The 22330-nt window shown below is 46.8% G+C and overlaps 1 protein-coding gene across 1 annotated transcript in view; it reads left to right on the top strand.

Annotated features, from left to right (window-relative positions):
- LOC146869358 (E3 ubiquitin-protein ligase TRIM39-like) overlaps positions 1-22330 on the top strand; it is a 90400-nt gene that overhangs the window by 47617 nt on the left and 20453 nt on the right. Inside the window, exons 4-6 of the mRNA XM_085651680.1 lie at positions 3001-3023; positions 7676-7797; positions 16526-16552. Coding sequence (XP_085507806.1) covers positions 3001-3023; positions 7676-7797; positions 16526-16552 — 172 coding nt within the window. The remainder of the gene's footprint in view (positions 1-3000; positions 3024-7675; positions 7798-16525; positions 16553-22330) is intronic.

Genomic DNA, 22330 nt, shown 5'->3' with positions numbered 1-22330 from the left:
AAGGGAGTGTTCCCCTCAAAATTGCATTCATTACGTGTTTCTCGTTCTGGACTTTAAACTTTGCCTAATTTGCCAGTATTTAGCAACTTGTCGGGGAGCCTGTGAGTGCTGAACGGGTTGCTAGACCCCAGTTATAAAACATAAACTTGAATTTGTTGACTTCCTAGAAGCACATTATATTGATCTAGCTTCTGTTATCGAGGCCTGGGCCGACTCCTCTAAAATCGGGCAAGATTCATAGAGCTAGGCCATCTGGTCCTTGGTTCAGCGAGGAACTCTGGATTTAAAAACTGTGGTGTCGCCGCCAGGAACACCGGTGGGGCCAGAACTATGCCATCACTGAGAGAGAAATATATAGAAAAATTGTCACAATATACAAGAAACTCATTTTTAGTTAAAAAACCAGCTACTTTATAGACAACATTAATTCAGCAGTTAATTGCCCTAAACAATTGTCTGCCGCAGTCCAAACGCTACCTGTGCTTCCAAAGACAAAGAATGTATGCATCTATCAAACGTTTACAATACCATCTTCTTAAATCTAAATATTGGAGAACTACTGGACACAATCAGTAGCCCTCTTTCTGACGTTAGCATTACTGAGAGTAATCGGACATCACCTCTGGACTTGCCTTGTAACAATTCAGCCTCTGAATTCCTTCTTTCCTACCTCATCTGAGCAGGTGTTCAAACTTCTCAGTGCAGCCAAATCTAGCTCTCCTGCTGATCCTTGCCCTCCTAGCATTATTCGCTTGGCTTAAAGAATCATAGCACAACATCTTACAGAGGATTTTAACTTGATTCTCAAGACTGGAGTCTTTCCAAAGCAATGGAAAAAAGACTCTATCCTACCTGTTAAAAAAAAAAAAACTCCCAGTCTAGATCCCAACAGCTATCGGTTCATCTCACATCTACACTTACCCGCAAAATTTTTTGAAAAAAGAATAAATCAAGCAGGAATTACCTTCTCGATGCAGGTCAGTACAGTTTTACGATCGAGCACATCACCGAACTGGCCCTGATTCCCGCTTCTGAAGAGATCAGATGTGCAATAGATAATGGAGGTAATGCCTCTCTGATTCTTTTAGACCTTTCTGCAGCGTTCAACACTGTCCACCATGGCTTGCTGATCGACCGTCTGCAAAACCTGGGCATTAGGTGGCTCAGCTCTATCCCTTCTTAAATAGTTTTTGGCAGATAGAGCGCAAACTGTAGAAATAGGCAATCTGCTATCTACCTCTTTTCGGCTACCTTGGGTGTGCCACTGAGTTCTTCTCTTAGCTCTTCACTTTTCAACTTGTATGTCACTCCCTTGACACAACTAATGAAATCCTGTAGATTGGCCACGGTGATGTACGGTGATGACACCCAAATTATCACAGTTACTAGGAACATTCCCAACACAGCAACTAGATTTCACAAGTGTTTGCAGCAGGTTAGTAAGTGGATGTTGCAGAACTGCCTGAAATTAAACTCGGGGAAGACCGAGGTCTTGGTTTTTGGATCCAATGTTTCCTCCTTGTCCAGCAATTAAAGCTAAGACTCTGGGAGTACTCTTCGATACATCCCTATCCTTCAAACGGCAAGTTAATGCCATCACTTCAGGTACTTTTTATGCATTGAAAATGCTTAGAAAATGTTTTCCTTTCTTGCCTCAGGATCTTCAGAAAACAGCTGCCGTAGCTCTCCTCCTCGCTAGGCTGGATTATTGTACAGCCCTCTTTGTGGCCCTACAAAGGTCTCCTTGCCAGACTTCAAGTTTTACAGAACGCTGCTGCCTGTGTCTTGCTAAAACTTTCCAGACGACAGTCAGTTAAATATCTCTATCCTCTCTTCACTGGCTCCTCATGTAGAAGAGAATTGATTTTAACACCTTATGCATTGCCTTTAGGGCCTGACATAATACCGGCCCTGAATATTTCAAGCACTGGTTTTGCTGGTACACTCCACAGATAAACCATCGCTCTAATAATGCTAACCTGGTTAGGGTTCCAAGTTTTCGGTTGTCTAGGTGAAGCTTTGCCTCCTCCACTTCCAAACTTTGGAACACCCTTCCTTCTCATTTGAAGAATCACTCAATCTGCTCTCTTTTAGAACAGCCATTAAAACGTGGCTCTTCACTCTGTAAATACTATCTGATCACGGATGCAGGTCGTTTCTTATTCATCCATCCTTCTTAATCTTCTTCAGTTGGTAGCGTCTAGATGCCTTCGGTTATTAGTTTACGCTTTATAAAAATCAAATCAAATCATGCTAAATCACTGAGATGTCATTGGCTTTATGTACATAGAGAGTATCTCAATTGACCTGTATTGCATTACCATCAAAGGTTTGTTTACCCTTTTATCCCCCCTGTGAATCTTCTTCATGGGACCATAGTCCGTGATATTTAATAGTATAATCTGGTGGTTTACCCTACTGACCAGTGTGACACAAACATTGAGTAGATTGGTTGCAGGCCACTCTGAAGATTTCCACAGGTGATTACCACAAAGGTACGGACCATTCCTACTTCAGGATCGTGAGTGGGATCACATGGAGCGGCATTGGAGGGTGTAGATACCTCATGCATTTATGTCTGCAATCCATGCCCGCTCCTGTGCCTAGAGAAAGAGGTGCCCTGCTCCATGTGGAGTCCAAGGGTCCCGCAGAAGCTGATAAACTGGGGGCAGAGTCATTTCAATGTGATGTGCAATCAAACAATCATCTACTCTTTATGTATGTGGTTTAATCATTTCATCAGGGAGGGACCATTTATCACTTTTGTTAGAGCTCCTTTGGATTGAATGCATTCATGGGTCAATCAAGTAAATCTGTGCTTGATGCTTTATCTGCCAAGGTCAGTAATACAAATATATGTTCACTATTAACATATGTGTTTATATTTGTATATAGTTATTTGTAATTAGTAAACTTGTGAATAACTTTTTTTAAATGTTAATTTTACTGTGAATGTAAACTCTATTGTCACGTGTTGATCTGTTGTGTTTCTCTCCCCAGGAAGCGAAGACCATTTTGAGCAGGTACGATTATCTTCTTTGAGAGCTCACCATATAAAACAATTAAAGAGGAGTCCTTACACTTAGTTTTATCACAGTGCAATCTTCTTTATATAGTTTTTTTCCCCTCGCGTGACCCCATTTTTCAATAGCTATATATATAATTTTGCCCTCATGTATATTTTTTTATGGTTTTCTCCATCTTCTTGTTTATTTTATTTTTTCCATTTATTTCACCTTAGTTCGTTTACTTTTTGTTTTATAATGTTCCTTTATTTTTTCATAGTTTTCCTTTTCTTTTAATTTCGTGCACTAATTTCCATTCTCTTAATGTGGTCTAGATCTTACTTTTTGCTTGTTTTGTACTTCTGTCTTTTTTGAACTTCATTTATACTCCCCTCCTTTTTTTTCGAGTGAATCTTTTGCCGATGTTTTTTCTTTAACTCTTTCTTTAGTTTTTCTCTTATCTACATTAATCCCCTTCTCGGATAATGTTTTTTATCTTAATTTGTGTATTTTATATTATGAAGCAGTATTATAATACAAAATGAACAATTGATGGACAGAATGCAGAACCATGTCATACATTCACCCCAGTACAGAGATCTGGGCCTAAATCCATCGTTTTTTTGCTCACTATGCCATTTCAGTTTGGCCCCAGCCATATGCAAATCAGTCTTGACCCTGCACCCAATGGGAACAATCCAGCCTGGCAGTTTGGTCTGGACTGTTCTCATGAGGCACAGGGTCAAGACTGATTTGCATATGGCTGGATCCAAACTGGGGTGGCGTAGTGGGCAAAAGATCAATGAATTTAACCCAGATCTCTTGACTGGGGGAGAATGTTTGAATCATTCAGCATTCCGTCCATCATTTGTTGCAGTTACACTTTTCGCCCTAAGTGGGACATGTATGCCCAGAAATGGGTCCCTTGCTCACTGTGCCACTGGATTCAAGCTAGCCTGGCTGATGAAGGGTGACATACCCTGAAACCGGTCCCAGGTTGCTTGTTTCTGGTCCAGGGAGCACCTGGCTTGGCAGTTAGGTCTGGACTGTTCCCATGGGGCACAGGGTCAAGACTGATTAGCATATGGCTGGGTCCAAACTGTGGTGGCATAGTGGGCAAATAAGCGATGGATTTAGCCCGGATCTCTTGACTGGGGGAGAATGTTTGAATCATTCAGCATTCCGTCCATCGTTTGTTGCAGTTACGCAGTATTATAGTAGTCATTGTATGGCTTACTGGGTTGAATGGTTGCTGCTGAACCGTGCAGGATTCTAAAGATGCGCAGACTCAGGCTTTCCTTCTTCTGGCACTGAGCAATTAATTAACATTAAAATGGGTTATAATCCTAATTTGTACAGCTCCTAGAACAGTAGAAGTGTGATATGATGTGCTATATAATGACAAGTTATTTACAGTAATATTAGTTTTCTAACATACTTTTTCTCAACTGTTTCACTTTCAGCGCATTGGTATATAATTTAGTCACATTTACTTAATATTATTATATAACTCAGTAACCTAGTTAGTGTTGTACAGTGCAAGTGACAGTTTGATTTTCCTCACCATATACATTCTATGTCCCATTCTTATCTTTGTTATGTAATGTAATGTAACGTGGATTGGTAGAGCGTGAAGTTGTCGCACGTGTGGGTATCCAGGCTCTGAGTAGGTGCAGGCTGTGCAAGGTGGTTCAGTTAAAGAGCCAGGTTTCCAGTTTCTTGTGAAACTCTGTAAGAGACGTGGCTATCCTAATATGCTGGGCGAGGTCGTTTCATGATTTGGCTGCCAAGCAAGAGAACGACCTGCCTTCTGTCTTACTTCTATGGATACTAAGGTGTGTGTGAGGCCGAGTGATGCCGAGTGGAGGGTCCTGGTTGGTTGGTTGGTTTAAGTGTAGTCTGTGGTTGAGTTGGGTGGGACCCAGGTTGTGTAGTGTCTTGTAGGCATGGGTGAGCATCTTGAACTTGCGGCATTTCTGGATTAGGAGCCAGTGAATTTGTCGGAGTGAGGTGTGAGGCGAGTAAGGTTGAGTACTACTCTGGCAGCAGCGTTTTGTATAGTTTGCAGCTTGTGCACTAGGTTTGCCGAGATGCCATTGTAGAGGGCATTGTTGTAGTCCAGTCTGCTTGTGAAGAGGACTTGGGTGACAGTCTTTCTGCTGTCAGAAGGGAGCCATGTGATGCTTTTTCAGAGTATGTGAGTATGTGAAAGCCGGCAGAGGTGATGGATCTGGTGTCCAAGATGATGCCTAGGTTTCTGGCGTGGTCGTAGGGTGTGGGGGTGGGGCCTAGTTCTATGGCTACATCTCATTTCTACAGTACAGATTCCAGTCAAACACTTCCCTTTGGGAGATCCCTCTGTTTATTCTATTGGCCTAGGTAAACACCTTGTCAATTCCTTTGCAATCAGAGGTCATATAATACTACTTTATCTCGCCATCACAATCAACACCCCCACATATCTTGCAGAGAAGCTCATTATATATGGTGGTTCTCGGCATAACCACAGCAGGACACCATCAGACTGCAGATTAAGAAGTGTAAAAAAGAAAAAGGCAGAAAGCCTTCTCCCTATATGCACCCAATATCTGGGACAACATATCTATGCTCCTATTCCTCATTGACTTTATTCTGGTCTTTGACGGAAAACAGCGCTCCCCTGCCTTTTGTTTAAGATTGTGCTAAAGAAATACCATATAGATACATACAGACATACATACATCTACATAGCCTATCCCTGTACGTAGGAGCGTTTAACAGGGGTGCGAGCAAGTGCTTACCTTATTTTTTCTCTTCATTTACGGTGTTGTTGAACATCTTAACACCTGGAAAATTGACAACCCGAATTTGGGCGGACCCAAGATCCCTGCGCTCCTCTTCCCAGACGATACTCTTCTCATTTGTAGGACCCATCCAGCTTACAAAGTCTCCTATCTACATTTGAGGATTTCTACCAATTCAAGGGGCTCGAAATCAACTTGCAAAAGACTAAATTTAATGGTTATCAGATCCCTTAAGAATCTCAAGTATAAATTTACTTTAGGCACTACATGCGGCACAAACTTTCGACTATCTTGGGGTTGGGATCACTAACTCCCTCTCGTGGTCTCCCCCAGATCCCAAAGATTAGTTTGATCATCCCTCATACTTCTGCTGGTATCTTGAAAATGCATAAATCCTCCAAATTTCAGACAATTTCTCCTGCCTTGAAACTTTATAGGGCCAAAGCTCAATCAGCAGCTCTCTATGGAGCTGAATTATGGGGACCTGCCAACCTTAACTTGTTAAAGGTCAAGGAGATGAAGTTTATTAAATCACTGCTCAAATTATCCAAGTCTGCACCGTCCATACGCATAATTATTGGTACTGACTGTAAAAGTATTGAACATCTTTCTGCCCTTAAACTGCTTCGACATTGGGTCAGGCTCTGGTTCCATTGCAAATTGAATGTACATAGAAGTCATGAATCTTGAAACAGGGAATAAGATTAAGTGGTTCTTGCACCTTAATGAATAGTTTGCAAAGTTAGGTCCCATTCAATTTACACCTCCCCTGAGTCTATTAATTCAAAAGCACTTTTAGTGCTTTTAAACTTGCTGGGATTTTACAATAGCCCAGTGGCACTTCCTACTAATCTGGGATCGCTTTCTTCCAATTCCTGACCCATAAACCATTTCCAAAATGTGAGGCTTTCCTTCGTGAGATTGCCCCTCCCCTTGCTAAAATTCTTTATAATAAATTACATTTGGGCATCCTACCTCTAAAAGCTTTTCCCAATAAATGGTGTCTAGGCTGTCCTTCCTTGGCTGAGTGCAAACTATGCGAGTAGAAATCTGAGGCCATTGACCATTTCCTCTTTTTCTGTCCTTGCTATGCCGGCCCTAGACACAAATGGATTCATCCTCTGTGTCTCAGTCTGGGCCTAGACAGATTCCGGACTGCCCAGAGGATCATCACCTCTGATTCCTCTGGGATTCTAGTTTTTATTATTAGTAGATACTTGCTTGCGTCTTGATGTATATGCTCTAGACTTTCTCCAACTCGGATCTAGAACCCCTTTTGGGAAGCCTGATGCAGCACGATCACTTTTTTTAATACACTTAGGTAAATTGTTAATTTTTCTACTCATTTATTGCACTTTATATGTACATTTTAAGTTTATTTTGGTTGATTTAGTTAGGATAGCCTTTATTTTATTTCTGTCACTTATAGGAGAGGTGCGGTGTGATGTGCGTTCATTATAGAAGTCTAATTCGAGCAATGAATTCCCTTTGTGATTTCCATGCATTATCACTATGCACCTTGACTGTTGACTGCTTCTGCCTATTCATTGCACTTTGTATGCTCAGCCTTCTGATATTCTATTGTTATTGTATTTTATTACTTTTATGGTGTGCATTTTTATCTGCTGTAAAGAATATGTGTTACGTTCTTTATTTGTACTTTTATGGCCTTGGGCCGAAAAAAAGTTTTCTACTACATACATTTTTTGTTAGTTGCTTGGTGTTCCAGTCTTCATTTTTCTCTGAGTGAATACTCTGTATTCGCTGCATACCTCTTTTTCTTATTATGTCTTCATATTTGTATCCGCTCAGTGCATACATTCTGTCCTACCCTTACCTTCTGAGCAGATGGGAATTTTATAGCATCTCTATTGGTCTGTTTCCAAGGTATAAAAATATAAAAGCTCAGCAAACTGATGGCGATACCTTAACGGAGAAGAAAGTGGAGTCAGGCGAAGAGGAAGAGGAGGAAGAGGTGGACCTGCAGAGAAAGATAATTGAATCATTGGGTGAGAAACTACAAACTTGCCATTAGTACTAAAAATAAAAATGTCCAGTAAACTTTGTCTACATTGATCATCTCACCAATATATCTAGTTAGCAAATGTGTTGTTACTATGGCACTTAAATCCCAACCTATGAAAGAGCTTAATAGCTGATGATAAAACTAATGCAGTAATTAAAGATGACTTTATAAAACAGGCAGGCATCTTTGAATATTTGTAAAATACCAGTTTATTTATTTATCCAATCTTATGGAGTTTGGAGAACCAGCATCGTAAGGAAAATTGGCTGAGTGGACCTGATGTGATGTGACTAGTGGCCTTTTGATCACAGATAGTTCAGTGACTGACTTAACTCTCTCTGCTGCTATCTGACCGGAATCTATAATAAACATTAATAGTCATACGAAGGATGCATAATTCACCCTATACCACAGTAGGGGTTTCTTGAGTAGGACTTAGGAGCTCTGCCTCCTCACCTAATTTACAACCCCATTATCATTTTTAGGTGTCTTCTGCACAGCGCTTGTGAAATCTATTGTATTTAATATATCTTAAAAGGGGCTTCTCTTAACAGTTGCCAAGGTCAAGGTACTCATCCAAATCCGCTTTAGTGTGTGAAATTATTTTTTCTTACATTCAGGCTGCACAGCGCGTACTATTTACAGATACTCCTCTTCCCCTGGCTGTACTCGTTAACAATGCTTATCTTCTACTAAAGCTATTCACAGTGTTTAAGCCCCATTCACTGTCCAGACTTCAGGGACTGTTAAACCATAGGATAAGATCTCTTCCTGGGGAAATGGCAGATAGCGTCTAACAGTATGCTGGAATGCTTGCTTTTTTATTACTTTGTTGTGGAAAGCAGATGCTTTAGCCTTAGAACGTTTGTGGCCTTTCCTATTCATGCATCAGTACCTTCCTTTGCAATTTGTAGGCATTATCGGATCAATTGTAGTACTATACAGGCAGTCACAATTGCAGTTTAAAAGGGCTTGATCTGAATTATGCAGCAGGTGCAGTGGCGCTGGTTCCAAAAGTTGTCGTGACTCTACTAAACACCAAATATTGGTATATTTTATTACTAAACAGGCAATCATAAATGCAGTAATCCAGCAGGCACTAGGGCCATGATTTCAATAGTGCAACAAGTTCAATGGCACCGGGACCAGAAGCTCTAGGCATCCCACTAAACACTGATTATTGCTATATTTTACAACTAAACAGGCAGTCACAAGTGCAGGTATCTTGAAGGCAACAGGGTCATTATTTTAATGGTGCAGCAGGTGCAGTGACACCGAGTCCAAATGTTGTCAGAAAACCACTCAACACCTAGTATTGCTATATTTTCACAATTGCAGTTACCTTGCAGCTAAAAATACCTTGATTTGAATGGTGCAGCAGGTGCTGTGGCACTGGGGCCAAAAGCTCTAGGGATCCCACTGAACGCAGAATATTGCAACATTTTACTACTAAACAGGCAGTCACAAGTGCAGTTGTCTAGCAGGCACTAGGGTCATGATTTCACTGGTGCTGCAGGTGTAGTGACACTAGGGCCAAAAGTTGTCAAAACTCCTATAAACACCACATGTAGCTATATTTAACTACTAAACAGGCAGTGCAAGTGCAGTTCCCTTGCAGGCACTAAGGTCATGATATCAATGGTGCCGCAGGTACAGTGACACCAGTGCCCAATGCTTTAGGTACTCCTCTAAACACCAACTATTGCAATAATTAACTACTAAATAGGCAGTCACGTTATAGGCAATAGATTCAAGATTTGAATGGTTCAGCAGGTGCAGTGGCGCCTGGGCCAAAGGTTGTCATAATTCCTCTAAACACCAAATATTGCTATATTTTACAACTAAACAGACAGTCACAAATGTAGTCTTACAGGCACTAGGACCATGAGTTCAATGTGCAGCAGGTGCAGGGGCACAGAGCCCAAATGTTATCAGAACTCCTCTAAACACATAATTTTGCTATTTTATCAATTAATTCTATTATTTCCCTCTTTCATTTAATGTTTCAAAATATCGCTCTTACTTACCTGCACTATACCACTAGTAACAGCGCAATATATCGCGTTTTTGTACATAAAAAAGTCAGGACACTTTAACAGACTTTTTGTAACTTATATTGTACAACTACTCAGCAAGCTACAACTTACAACAAAAACAGCTTATTATTATTCATAGAGGCAAAACCTAATGCATTCACCAATGCTTGTTTTGTGAGTGTGACTGACAGTCAGCATATGAAAAGTAATGATGAATGCCTTTCTGCCTGAGCCTCGCTTGTAGTAAAGGTTGAGCAGCCAGGAACACTCTTGAGTTACAGGAGTGATGCAATGACGTTGGGCTTATATTGGGCCGCCCTTCACATCAGTGGGTGGTGCAGGGGAGGAAGCAGCAATGCAGCACCTAGATGTATCCTCTGGCGTTGCAGAGAGAAGCCCTGCATGTGGCTTTGTCACTCAGCTCACTATATTGGGCAGCCCTTCACATCAGTGGGTGGTGCAGGGGTGGAAGCAGCAATGCAGCACCTAGATGTATCCTCGGGTGTTGCAGAGAAAAGCCCTGCATGTGGATTTGTCACTCAGCTCAGATTGGGCTTATATTCTGCAGCCGTTCACATCAGTGGGTGGTGCAGGGAAGCAGCAATGCAGCACCTAGATGTATCCTCGGGCGTTGCAGACAGAAGCCCTGCGTGTGGCTTTGTCACTCAGCTCAGATTGGGCTTATATTATGCAGCCCTTCACATCAGTGGGTCGTGCAGGGGAGCAAGCAGCAATGCAGCACCTAGATGTATCCTCGGGCGTTGCAGAGAGAAGCCCTGCGTGTGGCTTTATGTCACTCCGCTCAGATTGGGCTTATATTGGGCAGCCCTTCACATCAGTGGGTGGTGCAGGGGAGGAAGCAGCAATGCAGCACCTAGATGTATCATCAGGCATTGCAGAGAGAAGCCCTGCGTGTGGCTTTATGTCACTCCGCTCAGATTGGACTTATATTATGCAGCCCTTCACATCAGTGGGTGGTGCAGGGGAGCAAGCAGCAATGCAGCACCTAGATGTATCCTCGGGCGTTGCAGAGAGAAGCCCTGCGTGTGGCTTTATGTCACTCCGCTCAGATTGGACTTATATTATGCAGCCCTTCACATCAGTGGGTGGTGCAGGGGAGGAAGCAGCAATGCAGCACCTAGATGTATCCTCGGGCGTTGCAGACAGAAGCCCTGCGTGTGGCTTTATGTCACTCAGCTCAGATTGGGCTTATATTGCGCAGCCCTTCACATCAGTGGGTGGTGCAGGGGAGGAAGCAGCAATGCAGCACCTAGATGTATCCTCAGGTGTTGCAGAGAGAAGCCCTGCGTGTGGCTTTATGTCACTCAGCTCAGATTGGGCTTATATTATGCAGCCCTTCACATCAGTGGGTGGTGCAAGGGAGGAAGCAGCAATGCAGCACCTAGATGTATCCTCAGGCGTTGCAGAGAGAAGCCCTGCGTGTGGCTTTATGTCACTCAGCTCAGATTGGGTTTATATTATGCAGCCCTTCACATCAGTGGGTGGTGCAGGGGAGGAAGCAGCAATGCAGCACCTAGACGTATCCTCTGGCGTTGCACAGAGAAGCCCTGCGTGTTGCTTTATGTCACTCAGCTCAGATTGGGTTTATATTATGCAGCCCTTCACATCAGTGGGTGGTGCAGGGGAGGAAGCAGCAATGCAGCACCTAGACGTATCCTCTGGCGTTGCACAGAGAAGCCCTGCGTGTGGCTTTATGTTACTCAGCTCAGATTGGGCTTATATTATGCAGCCCTTCACATCAGTGGGTGGTGCAGGGGAGCAAGCAGCAATGCAGCACCTAGGTGTATCCTCAGGCGTTGCAGAGAGAAGCCCTGCATGTGGCTTTATGTCACTCAGCTCAGATTGGGCTTATATTGGGCAGCCCTTCACATCAGTGGGTGGTGCAGGGGAGTAAGCAGCAATGCAGCACCTAGATGTATCCTCAGGCGTTGCAGAGAGAAGCCCTGCGTGTGGCTTTATGTCACTCAGCTCAGATTGGGCTTATATTATGCAGCCCTTCACATCAGTGGGTGGTGCAGGGGAGGAAGCACCAATGCTGCACCTAGATGTATCCTTAGGCGTTGCAGAGAGAAGCCCTGTGGGTGGCTTTATGTCACTCCGCTCAGATTGGGCCTATATTGCGCAGCACTTCACATCAGTGGGTGGTGCAGGGGAGGAAGCAGCAATGCAGCACCTAGATGTATCCTCGGGCGTTGCGGAGAGAAGCCCTGCGTGTGGCTTTGTCACTCAGCTCAGATTGTGCTTATATTATGCAGCCCTTCACATCAGTGGGTGGTGCAGGGGAGGAAGCAGCAATGCAGCACCTAGATGTATCCTCGGGCGTTGCAGAGAGAAGCCCTGCGTGTGGCTTTGTCACTCAGCTCAGATTGGGCTTATATTATGCAGCCCTTCACATCAGTGGGTGGTGCAGGGGAGCAGAAATGCAGCACCTAGATGTATCCTCGGGCGTTGCAGAGAGAAGCCCTGCGTGTGTCTTTATGTCACTCAGCTCAGATTGGGCTTATATTGGGCAGCCTTTCACATCCGTGGACGGTGCAGGGGAGGAAGCAGCAATGCAGCACCTAGATGTATCCTCAGGCGTTGCAGAGAGAAGCCCTGCGTGTGGCTTTGTCACTCAGCTCAGATTGGGCTTATATTATGCAGCCCTTCACATCAGTGGGTGGTGCAAGGGAGGAAGCAGCAATGCAGCACCTAGATGTATCCTCTGGCGTTGCACAGAGAAGCCCTGCGTGTGGCTTTATGTCACTCCGCTCAGATTGGACTTATATTATGCAGCCCTTCACATAAGTGGGTGGTGCAAGGGAGGAAGCAGCAATGCAGCACCTAGATGTATCCTCGGGCGTTGCAGAGAGAAGCCCTGCGTGTGGCTTTGTCACTCAGCTCAGATTGAGCTTATATTATGCAGCCCTTCACATCAGTGGGTGGTGCAGGGGAGCAAGCAGCAATGCAGCACCTAGATGTATCCTCGGGCGTTGCAGAGAGAAGCCCTGCGTGTGGCTTTGTCACTCAGCTCAGATTGGGCTTATATTATGCAGCCCTTCACATCAGTGGGTGGTGCAGGGGAGCAAGCAGCAATGCAGCACCTAGATGTATCCTCTGGCGTTGCAGAGAGAAGCCCTGTGTGTGGCTTTATGTCACTCCGCTCAGATTGGGCTTATATTGGGCAGCCCTTCACATCAGTGGGTGGTGCAAGGGAGGAAGCAGCAATGCAGCACCTAGATGTATCCTCGGGCGTTGCAGAGAGAAGCCCTGCGTGTGGCTTTGTCACTCAGCTCAGATTGAGCTTATATTATGCAGCCCTTCACATCAGTGGGTGGTGCAGGGGAGCAAGCAGCAATGCAGCACCTAGATGTATCCTCGGGCGTTGCAGAGAGAAGCCCTGCGTGTGGCTTTGTCACTCAGCTCAGATTGGGCTTATATTATGCAGCCCTTCACATCAGTGGGTGGTGCAGGGGAGCAAGCAGCAATGCAGCACCTAGATGTATCCTCTGGCGTTGCAGAGAGAAGCCCTGTGTGTGGCTTTATGTCACTCCGCTCAGATTGGGCCTATATTGGGCAGCCCTTCACATCAGTGGGTGGTGCAAGGGAGGAAGCAGCAATGCAGCACCTAGATGTATCCTCAGGCGTTGCAGAGAGAAGCCCTGCGTGTGGCTTTATGTCACTCCGCTCAGATTGGGCTTATATTATGCAGCCCTTCACATCTGTGGGTGGTGCAGGGGAGCAAGCAGCAATGCAGCACCTAGATGTATCCTCGGGCGTTGCAGAGAGAAGCCCTGCGTGTGGCTTTGTCACTCAGCTCAGATTGGGCTTATATTATGCAGCCCTTCACATCAGTGGGTGGTGCAGGGGAGCAAGCAGCAATGCAGCACCTAGATGTATCCTCGGGCGTTGCAGAGAGAAGCCCTGCATGTGGCTTTGTCACTCAGCTCAGATTGGGCTTATATTATGCAGCCCTTCACATCAGTGGGTGGTGCAGGGGAGCAAGCAGCAATGCAGCACCTAGATGTATCCTCTGGCGTTGCAGAGAGAAGCCCTGTGTGTGGCTTTATGTCACACCGCTCAGATTGGGCTTATATTGGGCAGCCCTTCACATCAGTGGGTGGTGCACGGGAGGAAGCAGCAATGCAGCACCTAGATGTATCCTCAGGCGTTGCAGAGAGAAGCCCTGCGTGTGGCTTTATGTCACTCCGCTCAGATTGGGCTTATATTATGCAGCCCTTCACATCAGTGGGTGGTGCAGGGGAGGAAGCAGCAATGCAGCACCTAGATGTATCCTCGGGCGTTGCAGACAGAAGCCCTGCGTGTGGCTTTATGTCACTCAGCTCAGATTGGGCTCATATTATGCTGTCCTTCACATCAGTGGGTGGTGCAGGGGTGGAAGCAGCAATGCAGCACCTAGATGTATCCTCGGGCGTTGCAGAGAGAAGCCCTGCGTGTGGCTTTATGTTACTCAGCTCAGATTGGGCCTATATTGCGCCAGCCCTTCACATCAGTGGGTGGTGCAGGGGAGCAAGCAGCAATGCAGCACCTAGATGTATCCTCAGGCGTTGCAGAGAGAAGCCCTGCGTGTGGCTTTATGTCACTCAGCTCAGATTGGGCTTATATTGGGCAGCCCTTCACATCAGTGGGTGATGCAAGGGAGGAAGCAGCAATGCAGCACCTAGATGTATCCTCAGGCGTTGCAGAGAGAAGCCCTGCGTGTGGCTTTATGTCACTCAGCTCAGATTGGGATTATATTATGCAGCCCTTCACATCAGTGGGTGGTGCAGGGGAGGAAGCAGCAATGCAGCACCTAGATGTATCCTCGGGCGTTGCAGACAGAAGCCCTGCGTGTGGCTTTATGTCACTCAGCTCAGATTGGGCTCATATTATGCAGCCCTTCACATCAGTGGGTGGTGCAGGGGTGGAAGCAGCAATGCAGCACCTAGATGTATCCTCGGGCGTTGCAGAGAGAAGCCCTGCGTGTGGCTTTATGTTACTCAGCTCAGATTGGGCCTATATTGCGCAGCCCTTCACATCAGTGGGTGGTGCAGGGGAGCAAGCAGCAATGCAGCACCTAGATGTATCCTCAGGCGTTGCAGAGAGAAGCCCTGCGTGTGGCTTTATGTCACTCATCTCAGATTGGGCTTATATTGGGCAGCCCTTCACATCAGTGGGTGGTGCAAGGAAGGAGGCAGCAATGCAGCACCTAGATGTATCCTCGGGCATTGCAGAGAGAAGCCCTGCGTGTGGCTTTGTCACTCAGCTCAGACTCTAATAACGTTTCCAACTCAGCACAAAGTGGGATGAATCCGAAGCCTCACTGACCCCACCGCACACTGTGATGATATGGGGATGAATCCGAAGCCTCACTGACCCCACCGCACACTGTGATGATATGGGGATGGCAGACTTCAGAAATGTCCATCACACTTGGTATTGCCAGGCTCGGTCTTCTTGGGAGGAAAGGGATAGTTGTGCCATTGAAGTCATTGAGGGTCGGCTGCGACCCCTGGTTTGCTCACTGCGTGGCTTGATAAATGTAGAGTAACACAGCGCAAATCACTGCGTAGTGTTACTCTGCCCCAGGGAGGCGTTCTATGGGTGGAGTGCTGGTGTTTCCACCCATCTACCTATATTTTGGTGCATTTCCACATTTTTCATTACAGGTAGAGCTGGTAATGTGCCTAATTTCTACGCCTCACCAGGTGAGGCGTAATGAGGAGAAATATCTTTATTTCTCCTCGTTACTTCCTCTGGGTGTGCTGCATTATGCCGCACACATAGAAAAAAGAAAATGCCTCAGAGTCAATGTCTCTTCCTGCACAAAAACAATCCTGCTTACAATACAGACACGCTTGCACCATGGTGCACTCGTGCATCTGCGTTGGCGCTAGGGAGCACACTGTGCACCAGTACAGAGAGAAGGCAGGAATGCGCTGTATAATGTTAGATGCTGTGCATTCCTGCCCTTTCCCTGTCAAGCAGCCCAGCAAGGTGACGTGCTGCGCTGCTTGATTCTTTGTAATAAATATGCTCGTTATTTCAGCTGAGTGGTAAGTGATGGAGGGCCGGTACAATGTACCGTATCCTTACGGGATGTAGGTGTTCTGCCTTCCAGACACTTGCATATGATGCACAGCATCTCCATTGACATTCAATTGATGTATGTGTTGGCCTCAAAACTTTACGTAAACTAGGACCAAGATAAGCCCATATGGTGTTAGAGCAATTCTCAAGGACAAAACAGGGATTTCAAGGGCTGCTCCATACGGCACGGCTGCCAGCCAGAGTGCCAAGGAGCAGAATTGAAGGTACGTCACTGCCAGGACACCGAAGAACCCTGCTAAAGTTAAACAGGCCTCTGGCTGATCGGGCTCTTACTTTCAGACTTGGCAGAGATTTATTTACATGGAGCAAAAGCCTGACGGGAATAGAGTTAGACTAGTGTATGTTTATTAATTAGTTAGGATTGGGATTTTACTAAGGGATGGGGAGAAGTTGGGGTTTGGGATTGAAGCATTGGTAAGGGTAATTGCCTTTTTAGTGAATTAGATTTGAGAACATTTCCACCTAAAATATATTTTTGTATAGTAAACCCTGTTTGTAGATCCAAATTTGTGTATTTTCCATATGTGTTTATTACTGTTTTAATTTCCTGTGTTTGTCTTCTAGAGTGGAGATGGGCCCGCTGCTTTGCAGGTAACTACAGATTGTCCTTCTTTTGGTTTCCTCGCTTCTCAATTCTCTTTCGTTTCTTCTTGTTATGTGAGTGTTTTCAAGGAGCTGCATCTAAGAGTCTCTCTGTGCATTTATTTGATATCAATCAATTATTAACAATGTGCAGCATGTCGGAGGGTCTCTGCTGTTGGTTAGATGGACTCTTCTTTCTTGCTTTGTTATTATTCATGCTTTGGCATTAGAGCACATCCGAGCACACCGCAGCTCTTTGGGAGAGCACAGACAACGAGAACTGCTGCAGGGGTCTGTAACTCTGCTGCAGGGGCCTGTAACTCTGTTGCAGGGGCCTGTGCCATTGCTGGGTTTGCATTGCTTCTAGGATCTGCCCACTCTTGGGATCTGCACCTCTGCTTGGATTACTCCTCTGTTGTGTCTGTATTCTGCTGTGGTCTGTGCCACTCCTGGCGTCTGCACGGCTTCTGGGGTCTGCACTGCTGCTGGAATCTGCACTGCTGGTGGGATCAACTCTACTGCTAGGATCAGTAGTGCTGCTGTGGTCTGTGCCACTGCTAGGATCTTCAGCGCTTCTGGGATCTGCAGCACGGCTGGTATTGGGATCTTTAGTGCTGCTTGGGTCTGTGCTGCTTCTGGGGGCTTCACTGCTTCTAGGATCTGCACCGCTGCTGGGGTCTGCAGTACTGCTGGTATCTGTGCTGCTGCTGCAGTCCGTGCGCTTTTTGCTGGAGTCTGCACCCCTGCTAGGATCTGCACCACTGCTGGGATCTGCACCACTGCTGGGGTCTGCAGTACTGCTGGTATCTGTGCTGCTGCTGCAGTCCGTGCGGTTTTTGCTGGAGTCTGCACCCCTGCTAGGATCTGCACCACTGCTGGGGTCTGCAGTACTGCTGGAATCTGTGCTGCTGCTGCAGTCTGTGCCCTTCTTGCTGAGGTCTGCAGTACTGCTGGTATCTGTGCTGCTGCTGCAGTCTGTGCGCTTGTAGCTGGAGTCTGCACCACTGCTGGTATCTGCACTGCTGCTGCAGTCTGTGCCCTTCTTGCTGGGATCTGCACCACTGCTGGGGTCTGCAGTACTGCTGGTATCTGTGCTGCTGCTGCAGTCCGTGCCCTTCTTGCTGGGGTCTGCACCACTGCTGGGGTCTGCAGTACTGCTGGTATCTGTGCTGCTGCTGCAGTCTGTGTGCTTGTAGCTGGAGTCTGCACCACTGCTGGTATCTGCACTGCTGCTGCAGTCTGTGCCCTTCTTGCTGGGATCTGCACCACTGCTGGGGTCTGCAGTACTGCTGGTATCTGTGCTGCTGCTGCAGTCTGTGAGCTTGTAGCTGGAGTCTGCACCACTGCTGGTATCTGCACTGCTGCTGCAGTCCGTGCCCTTCTTGCTGGGGTCTGCACCACTGCTGGGGTCTGCAGTACTGCTGGTATCTGTGCTGCTGCTGCAGTCCGTGCCCTTCTTGCTGGGGTCTGCACCACTGCTGGGGTCTGCAGTACTGCTGGTATCTGTGCTGCTGCTGCAGTCTGTGCGCTTGTAGCTGGAGTCTGCACCACTGCTGGTATCTGCACTGCTGCTGCAGTCTGTGCCCTTCTTGCTGGGATCTGCACCACTGCTGGGGTCTGCAGTACTGCTGGTATCTGTGCTGCTGCTGCAGTCTGTGAGCTTGTAGCTGGAGTCTGCACCACTGCTGGTATCTGCACTGCTGCTGCAGTCTGTGCCCTTCTTGCTGGGATCTGCACCACTGCTGGGGTCTGCAGTACTGCTGGTATCTGTGCTGCTGCTGCAGTCCGTGCCCTTCTTGCTGGGGTCTGCACCACTGCTGGGGTCTGCAGTACTGCTGGTATCTGTGCTGCTGCTGCAGTCTGTGCGCTTGTAGCTGGAGTCTGCACCACTGCTGGTATCTGCACTGCTGCTGCAGTCTGTGCCCTTCTTGCTGGGATCTGCACCACTGCTGGGGTCTGCAGTACTGCTGGTATCTGTGCTGCTGCTGCTGCAGTCTGTGCGCTTGTAGCTGGAGTCTGCACCACTGCTGGTATCTGCACTGCTGCTGCAGTCCGTGCCCTTCTTGCTGGGGTCTGCACCACTGCTGGGGTCTGCAGTACTGCTGGTATCTGTGCTGCTGCTGCAGTCTGTGAGCTTCTCGCTGTAGTCTGCACCACTGCTGGTATCTGTACTGCTGCTGCAGTCTGTGCCCTTCTTGCTGGGATCTGCACCACTGCTGGGGTCTGCAGTACTGCTGGTATCTGTGCTGCTGCTGCAGTCCGTGCCCTTCTCGCTGGAGTCTGCAGTACTGCTAGGATCTGTGCTGCTGCTGCAGTCTGTGCACTTCTCGCTGGAGTCTGCAGTACTGCTAGTATCTGCACTGATGGTGGTATCTACTCGTAGTGCTGCTGTGGTCTGTGCGCTTCTCGCTGGAGTCTGCAGTACTGCTGGTATCTGTGCTGCTGCTGCAGTCCGTGCCCTTCTTGCTGGAGTCTGCACCACTGCTGGTATCTGTGCTGCTGGTGGGATCTACTCGTAGTGTTGCTGTTGTCTGTGCCGCTGCTGGGGTCGGCAGTACTGCTGGGGTCTGCAGTACTGCTGGAATCTGTGCTGCTGCTGCAGTCCGTGCCCTTCTTGCTGGGGTCTGCAGTACTGCTAGTATCTGTGCTGCTGCTGCAGTCTGCAGTACTGCTGGTATCTGCAGTACTGCTGGTATCTGTGCTGCTGGTGGGATCTACTCGTAGTGCTGCTGTGGTCTGTGCCGCTGCTGGGGTCTGCAGTACTGCTGGTATCTGTGCTGCTGCTGCAGTCTGTGCCCTTCTCGCTGGAGTCTGCAGTACTGCTGGTATCTGCAGTACTGCTGGTATCTGTGCTGCTGGTGGGATCTACTCGTAGTGCTGCTGTGGTCTGTGCCGCTGCTGGGGTCTGCAGTACTGCTGGTATCTGTGCTGCTGCTGCAGTCCGTGCGCTTCTCGCTGGAGTCTGCACCACTGCTGGTATCTGTGCTGCTGGTGGGATCTACTCGTAGTGCTGCTGTGGTCTGTGCCGCTGCTGGGGTCTGCAGTACTGCTGGTCTCTGTGCTGCTGCTGCAGTCCGTGCCCTTCTCGCTGGAGTCTGCACTGCTGCTGATGCAAATCCCTTTCTATGAAAGTTAGTAGATGTGGATTAGCGTCCATCAACCCCCCCATGGGACACATCCTTGCCGTAAAGTGGCACATAGTGCTAATTTGTGTTGCTTTTGGGCTACTGTCCAACACTATTCAGGATTTGCACTGGAAGGTAAGACCCAAAACAGCACTTTGCACCAGGTGTGCATCCCTGTTGTAACACAAACCGGGTGGGAAAGGGTTAGTAAATCTGCCTGTAAATTCGGGATATAAAATGTAACACAGTAAGTGGAGGTGTTCTATTTATTAAATTGTATTACTACTCAAAGAAACCCTTTTAGACAACCATAAAATAACAAAACATTGAGAGAAATAACAATACGGTTCTAAACCTGCGCCTTTCACTTTGTAAGCAGCTCACTGTACTATAGTAGAAGGATTGTAACTCCAACTAACAAAAGGATCTCTGTGACACAAGCAATAACCCAAAGAGTTATCTATATAAAATAGTAATCTGTGGTCTGCATGTTGCACGTTGAGCTTTGCAGCAGGAACATTAGCCCTACATGCTACCTTATCACGAGTCAAAAGTAGGACCAGACAAACGGTCTCCATCAAGTGCATTAACCAACATGACGTTGTAATTATCCTCTGAAAAAATGCCATGCACAGAAAGATCTCTGCAGCTACTCTTATCTCGCTTCTGCCTGTCAGGCAAAGAGCGACCACTTGAGCTTCGTGTGTGGTGCTGCGGCACCTGTTGCACTGCCCTGAAGCCGGCACTGCCTGCTGGGGTCTACTGCGCTGCTGAACTTTGCACCAAGGCTGGGGTCAGCACCAGTGCTGAGCTCTTTACTGCTGCTGGGGTCTGTAGCATTGCTAGCATCTGAGGTGCTACTGGGATCTGTAGTACTGCTGGCATCTGTAGTGCTGCTGGCATCTTTACTGCTGCTGGGGTCTGTAGCACTTCTGAGTTCTGTAGCACTTCTGGCATCTGAGGTGCTGCTGGGATCTGTAGCACTTCTGGGTTTTATAGCATTGCTGGCATCTGAGGTGCTGCTGGGATCTGTAGTGCTGCTGGGATCTGTAGTGCTGCTGGGATCTGTACTTCTGGGTTCTGTAGCATTGCTGGCATCTGAGGTGCTGCTGGGATCTGTACTGATGCTGGGGTCTGTAGCACTTCTGGCATCTGAGGTGCTGCTGGGATCTGTAGTGCTGCTGGGGTCTGTACTGATGCTGGGGTCTTTTACACTGCTCGGGGCCTACAGCGCTTGTGGGGTTTGGAGCACTACCTGTCTGTTTTTCTACCTACCTATCTACCTGTCTGTCTTTTTTTACCTATCTACCTGTCTGTCTGCCTACCTACCTATCTGTCTATGTATCTTTCAGTCTATCTACGTGTACATCTAGCTATCCATCCATCTATCTTTGCAACCATGTCTGTCTACCTACCTACCAATCTATTTAAACCGATACCAAAGGGGATGATGGACGGAGCGTTTGAGCAAATCAAAACTCACCCCCAGTCAACTGATCTGGGTTTAATCCATCATCATTCTTTAGCTCAGTCCACCACCCCTGTTCAAACATGGCCATATGCAAATCAGTCTGGCCCTGTGCCCCATGGGAACAGTCCAGCCTGAACTGCCAAGCCATGTCTTCCCTGGACCGGAAACAAGCATCCTGGGACCGGTGTCGGATTCATAACCCTCATCAGCCAGGCTATCTTGAATCCAGTGGCAAAGTGAGCAAGGGACCCATGTCTGGGCATACCCTGCCAAGTTAGGGCATACAAAGCGATACCAAAGGGGATGATGGATGGAGCGTTTGAGCAAATCAAACACTCACCCCCAGTCAACTGATCTGGATTTAATCCATCATCATTCTTTAGCTTACTCCACCACCCACCCCAGTTCAGACATGGCCATATGCAAATCAATCTGACCCTGTGCCTCATGGGAACAGTCCAGCCGGAACTAGCAAGCCAAGTCTTCCCTGGACCAGAAACAAGCATGATTTGCATATGGCCATGTCTGAACAGGGGTGGCAGAGTGAGCTAAATAATGATGATGGATTAAACCCAGATCAGTTGACTGGGGATGAGTGCTTGCAATGTGCAACACTCCGTCCATAATCCCCTTTGGTTTTTCTTTACCAATCTATTTAGGCAACTCTCCATATGTATGCGTCCCTCTCTATTGAGCTCTCTTTCTATGCAACGGTCTATTTGTCTGTCTTGTCTCTATCTTTCTCTGCCTGCCAGTCTATCTAACAACTCTATCTACCTTTGCAAGCCTCTCTATTCTTTCTATCTTTTCATCCCTCTTTATAAAATTGGAATGAAGAATTACAAAAACATTACAAAAAAAGCACAAACAAAGTCAAGATTCTGACAGCCAACTTCTGAAAATTGTTTTGTAACTGTAGTGCTAGCCAAGATATTTTGTTTCTACTAAAACAATGTCTATAACATAGCTCAATATATATATATATATATATATATATATATATATATATATTTATTATATTCCTTTGAGAAAGGAGGACGACGCCTTGTGCGATTCAAAATTCATTTATTTTGTCAAACCGCCATCGGACGCGTTTCGGATGATCCCAGCCTTGCTGACTAATGACGAGGGAGCATTCACGTCACGTTTTTATCCAACACCATTTTGAATTAGTGCAACTACAAGTGTATA

This window comes from Triturus cristatus, chromosome 1_1, assembly GCF_964204655.1.
Source record: "Triturus cristatus chromosome 1_1, aTriCri1.1, whole genome shotgun sequence".
Taxonomy (NCBI): Eukaryota; Metazoa; Chordata; class Amphibia; order Caudata; family Salamandridae; genus Triturus; species Triturus cristatus.
Note: the sequence above shows the minus strand (reverse complement) of the source record. Positions and strands in the feature narration are given on the sequence as shown.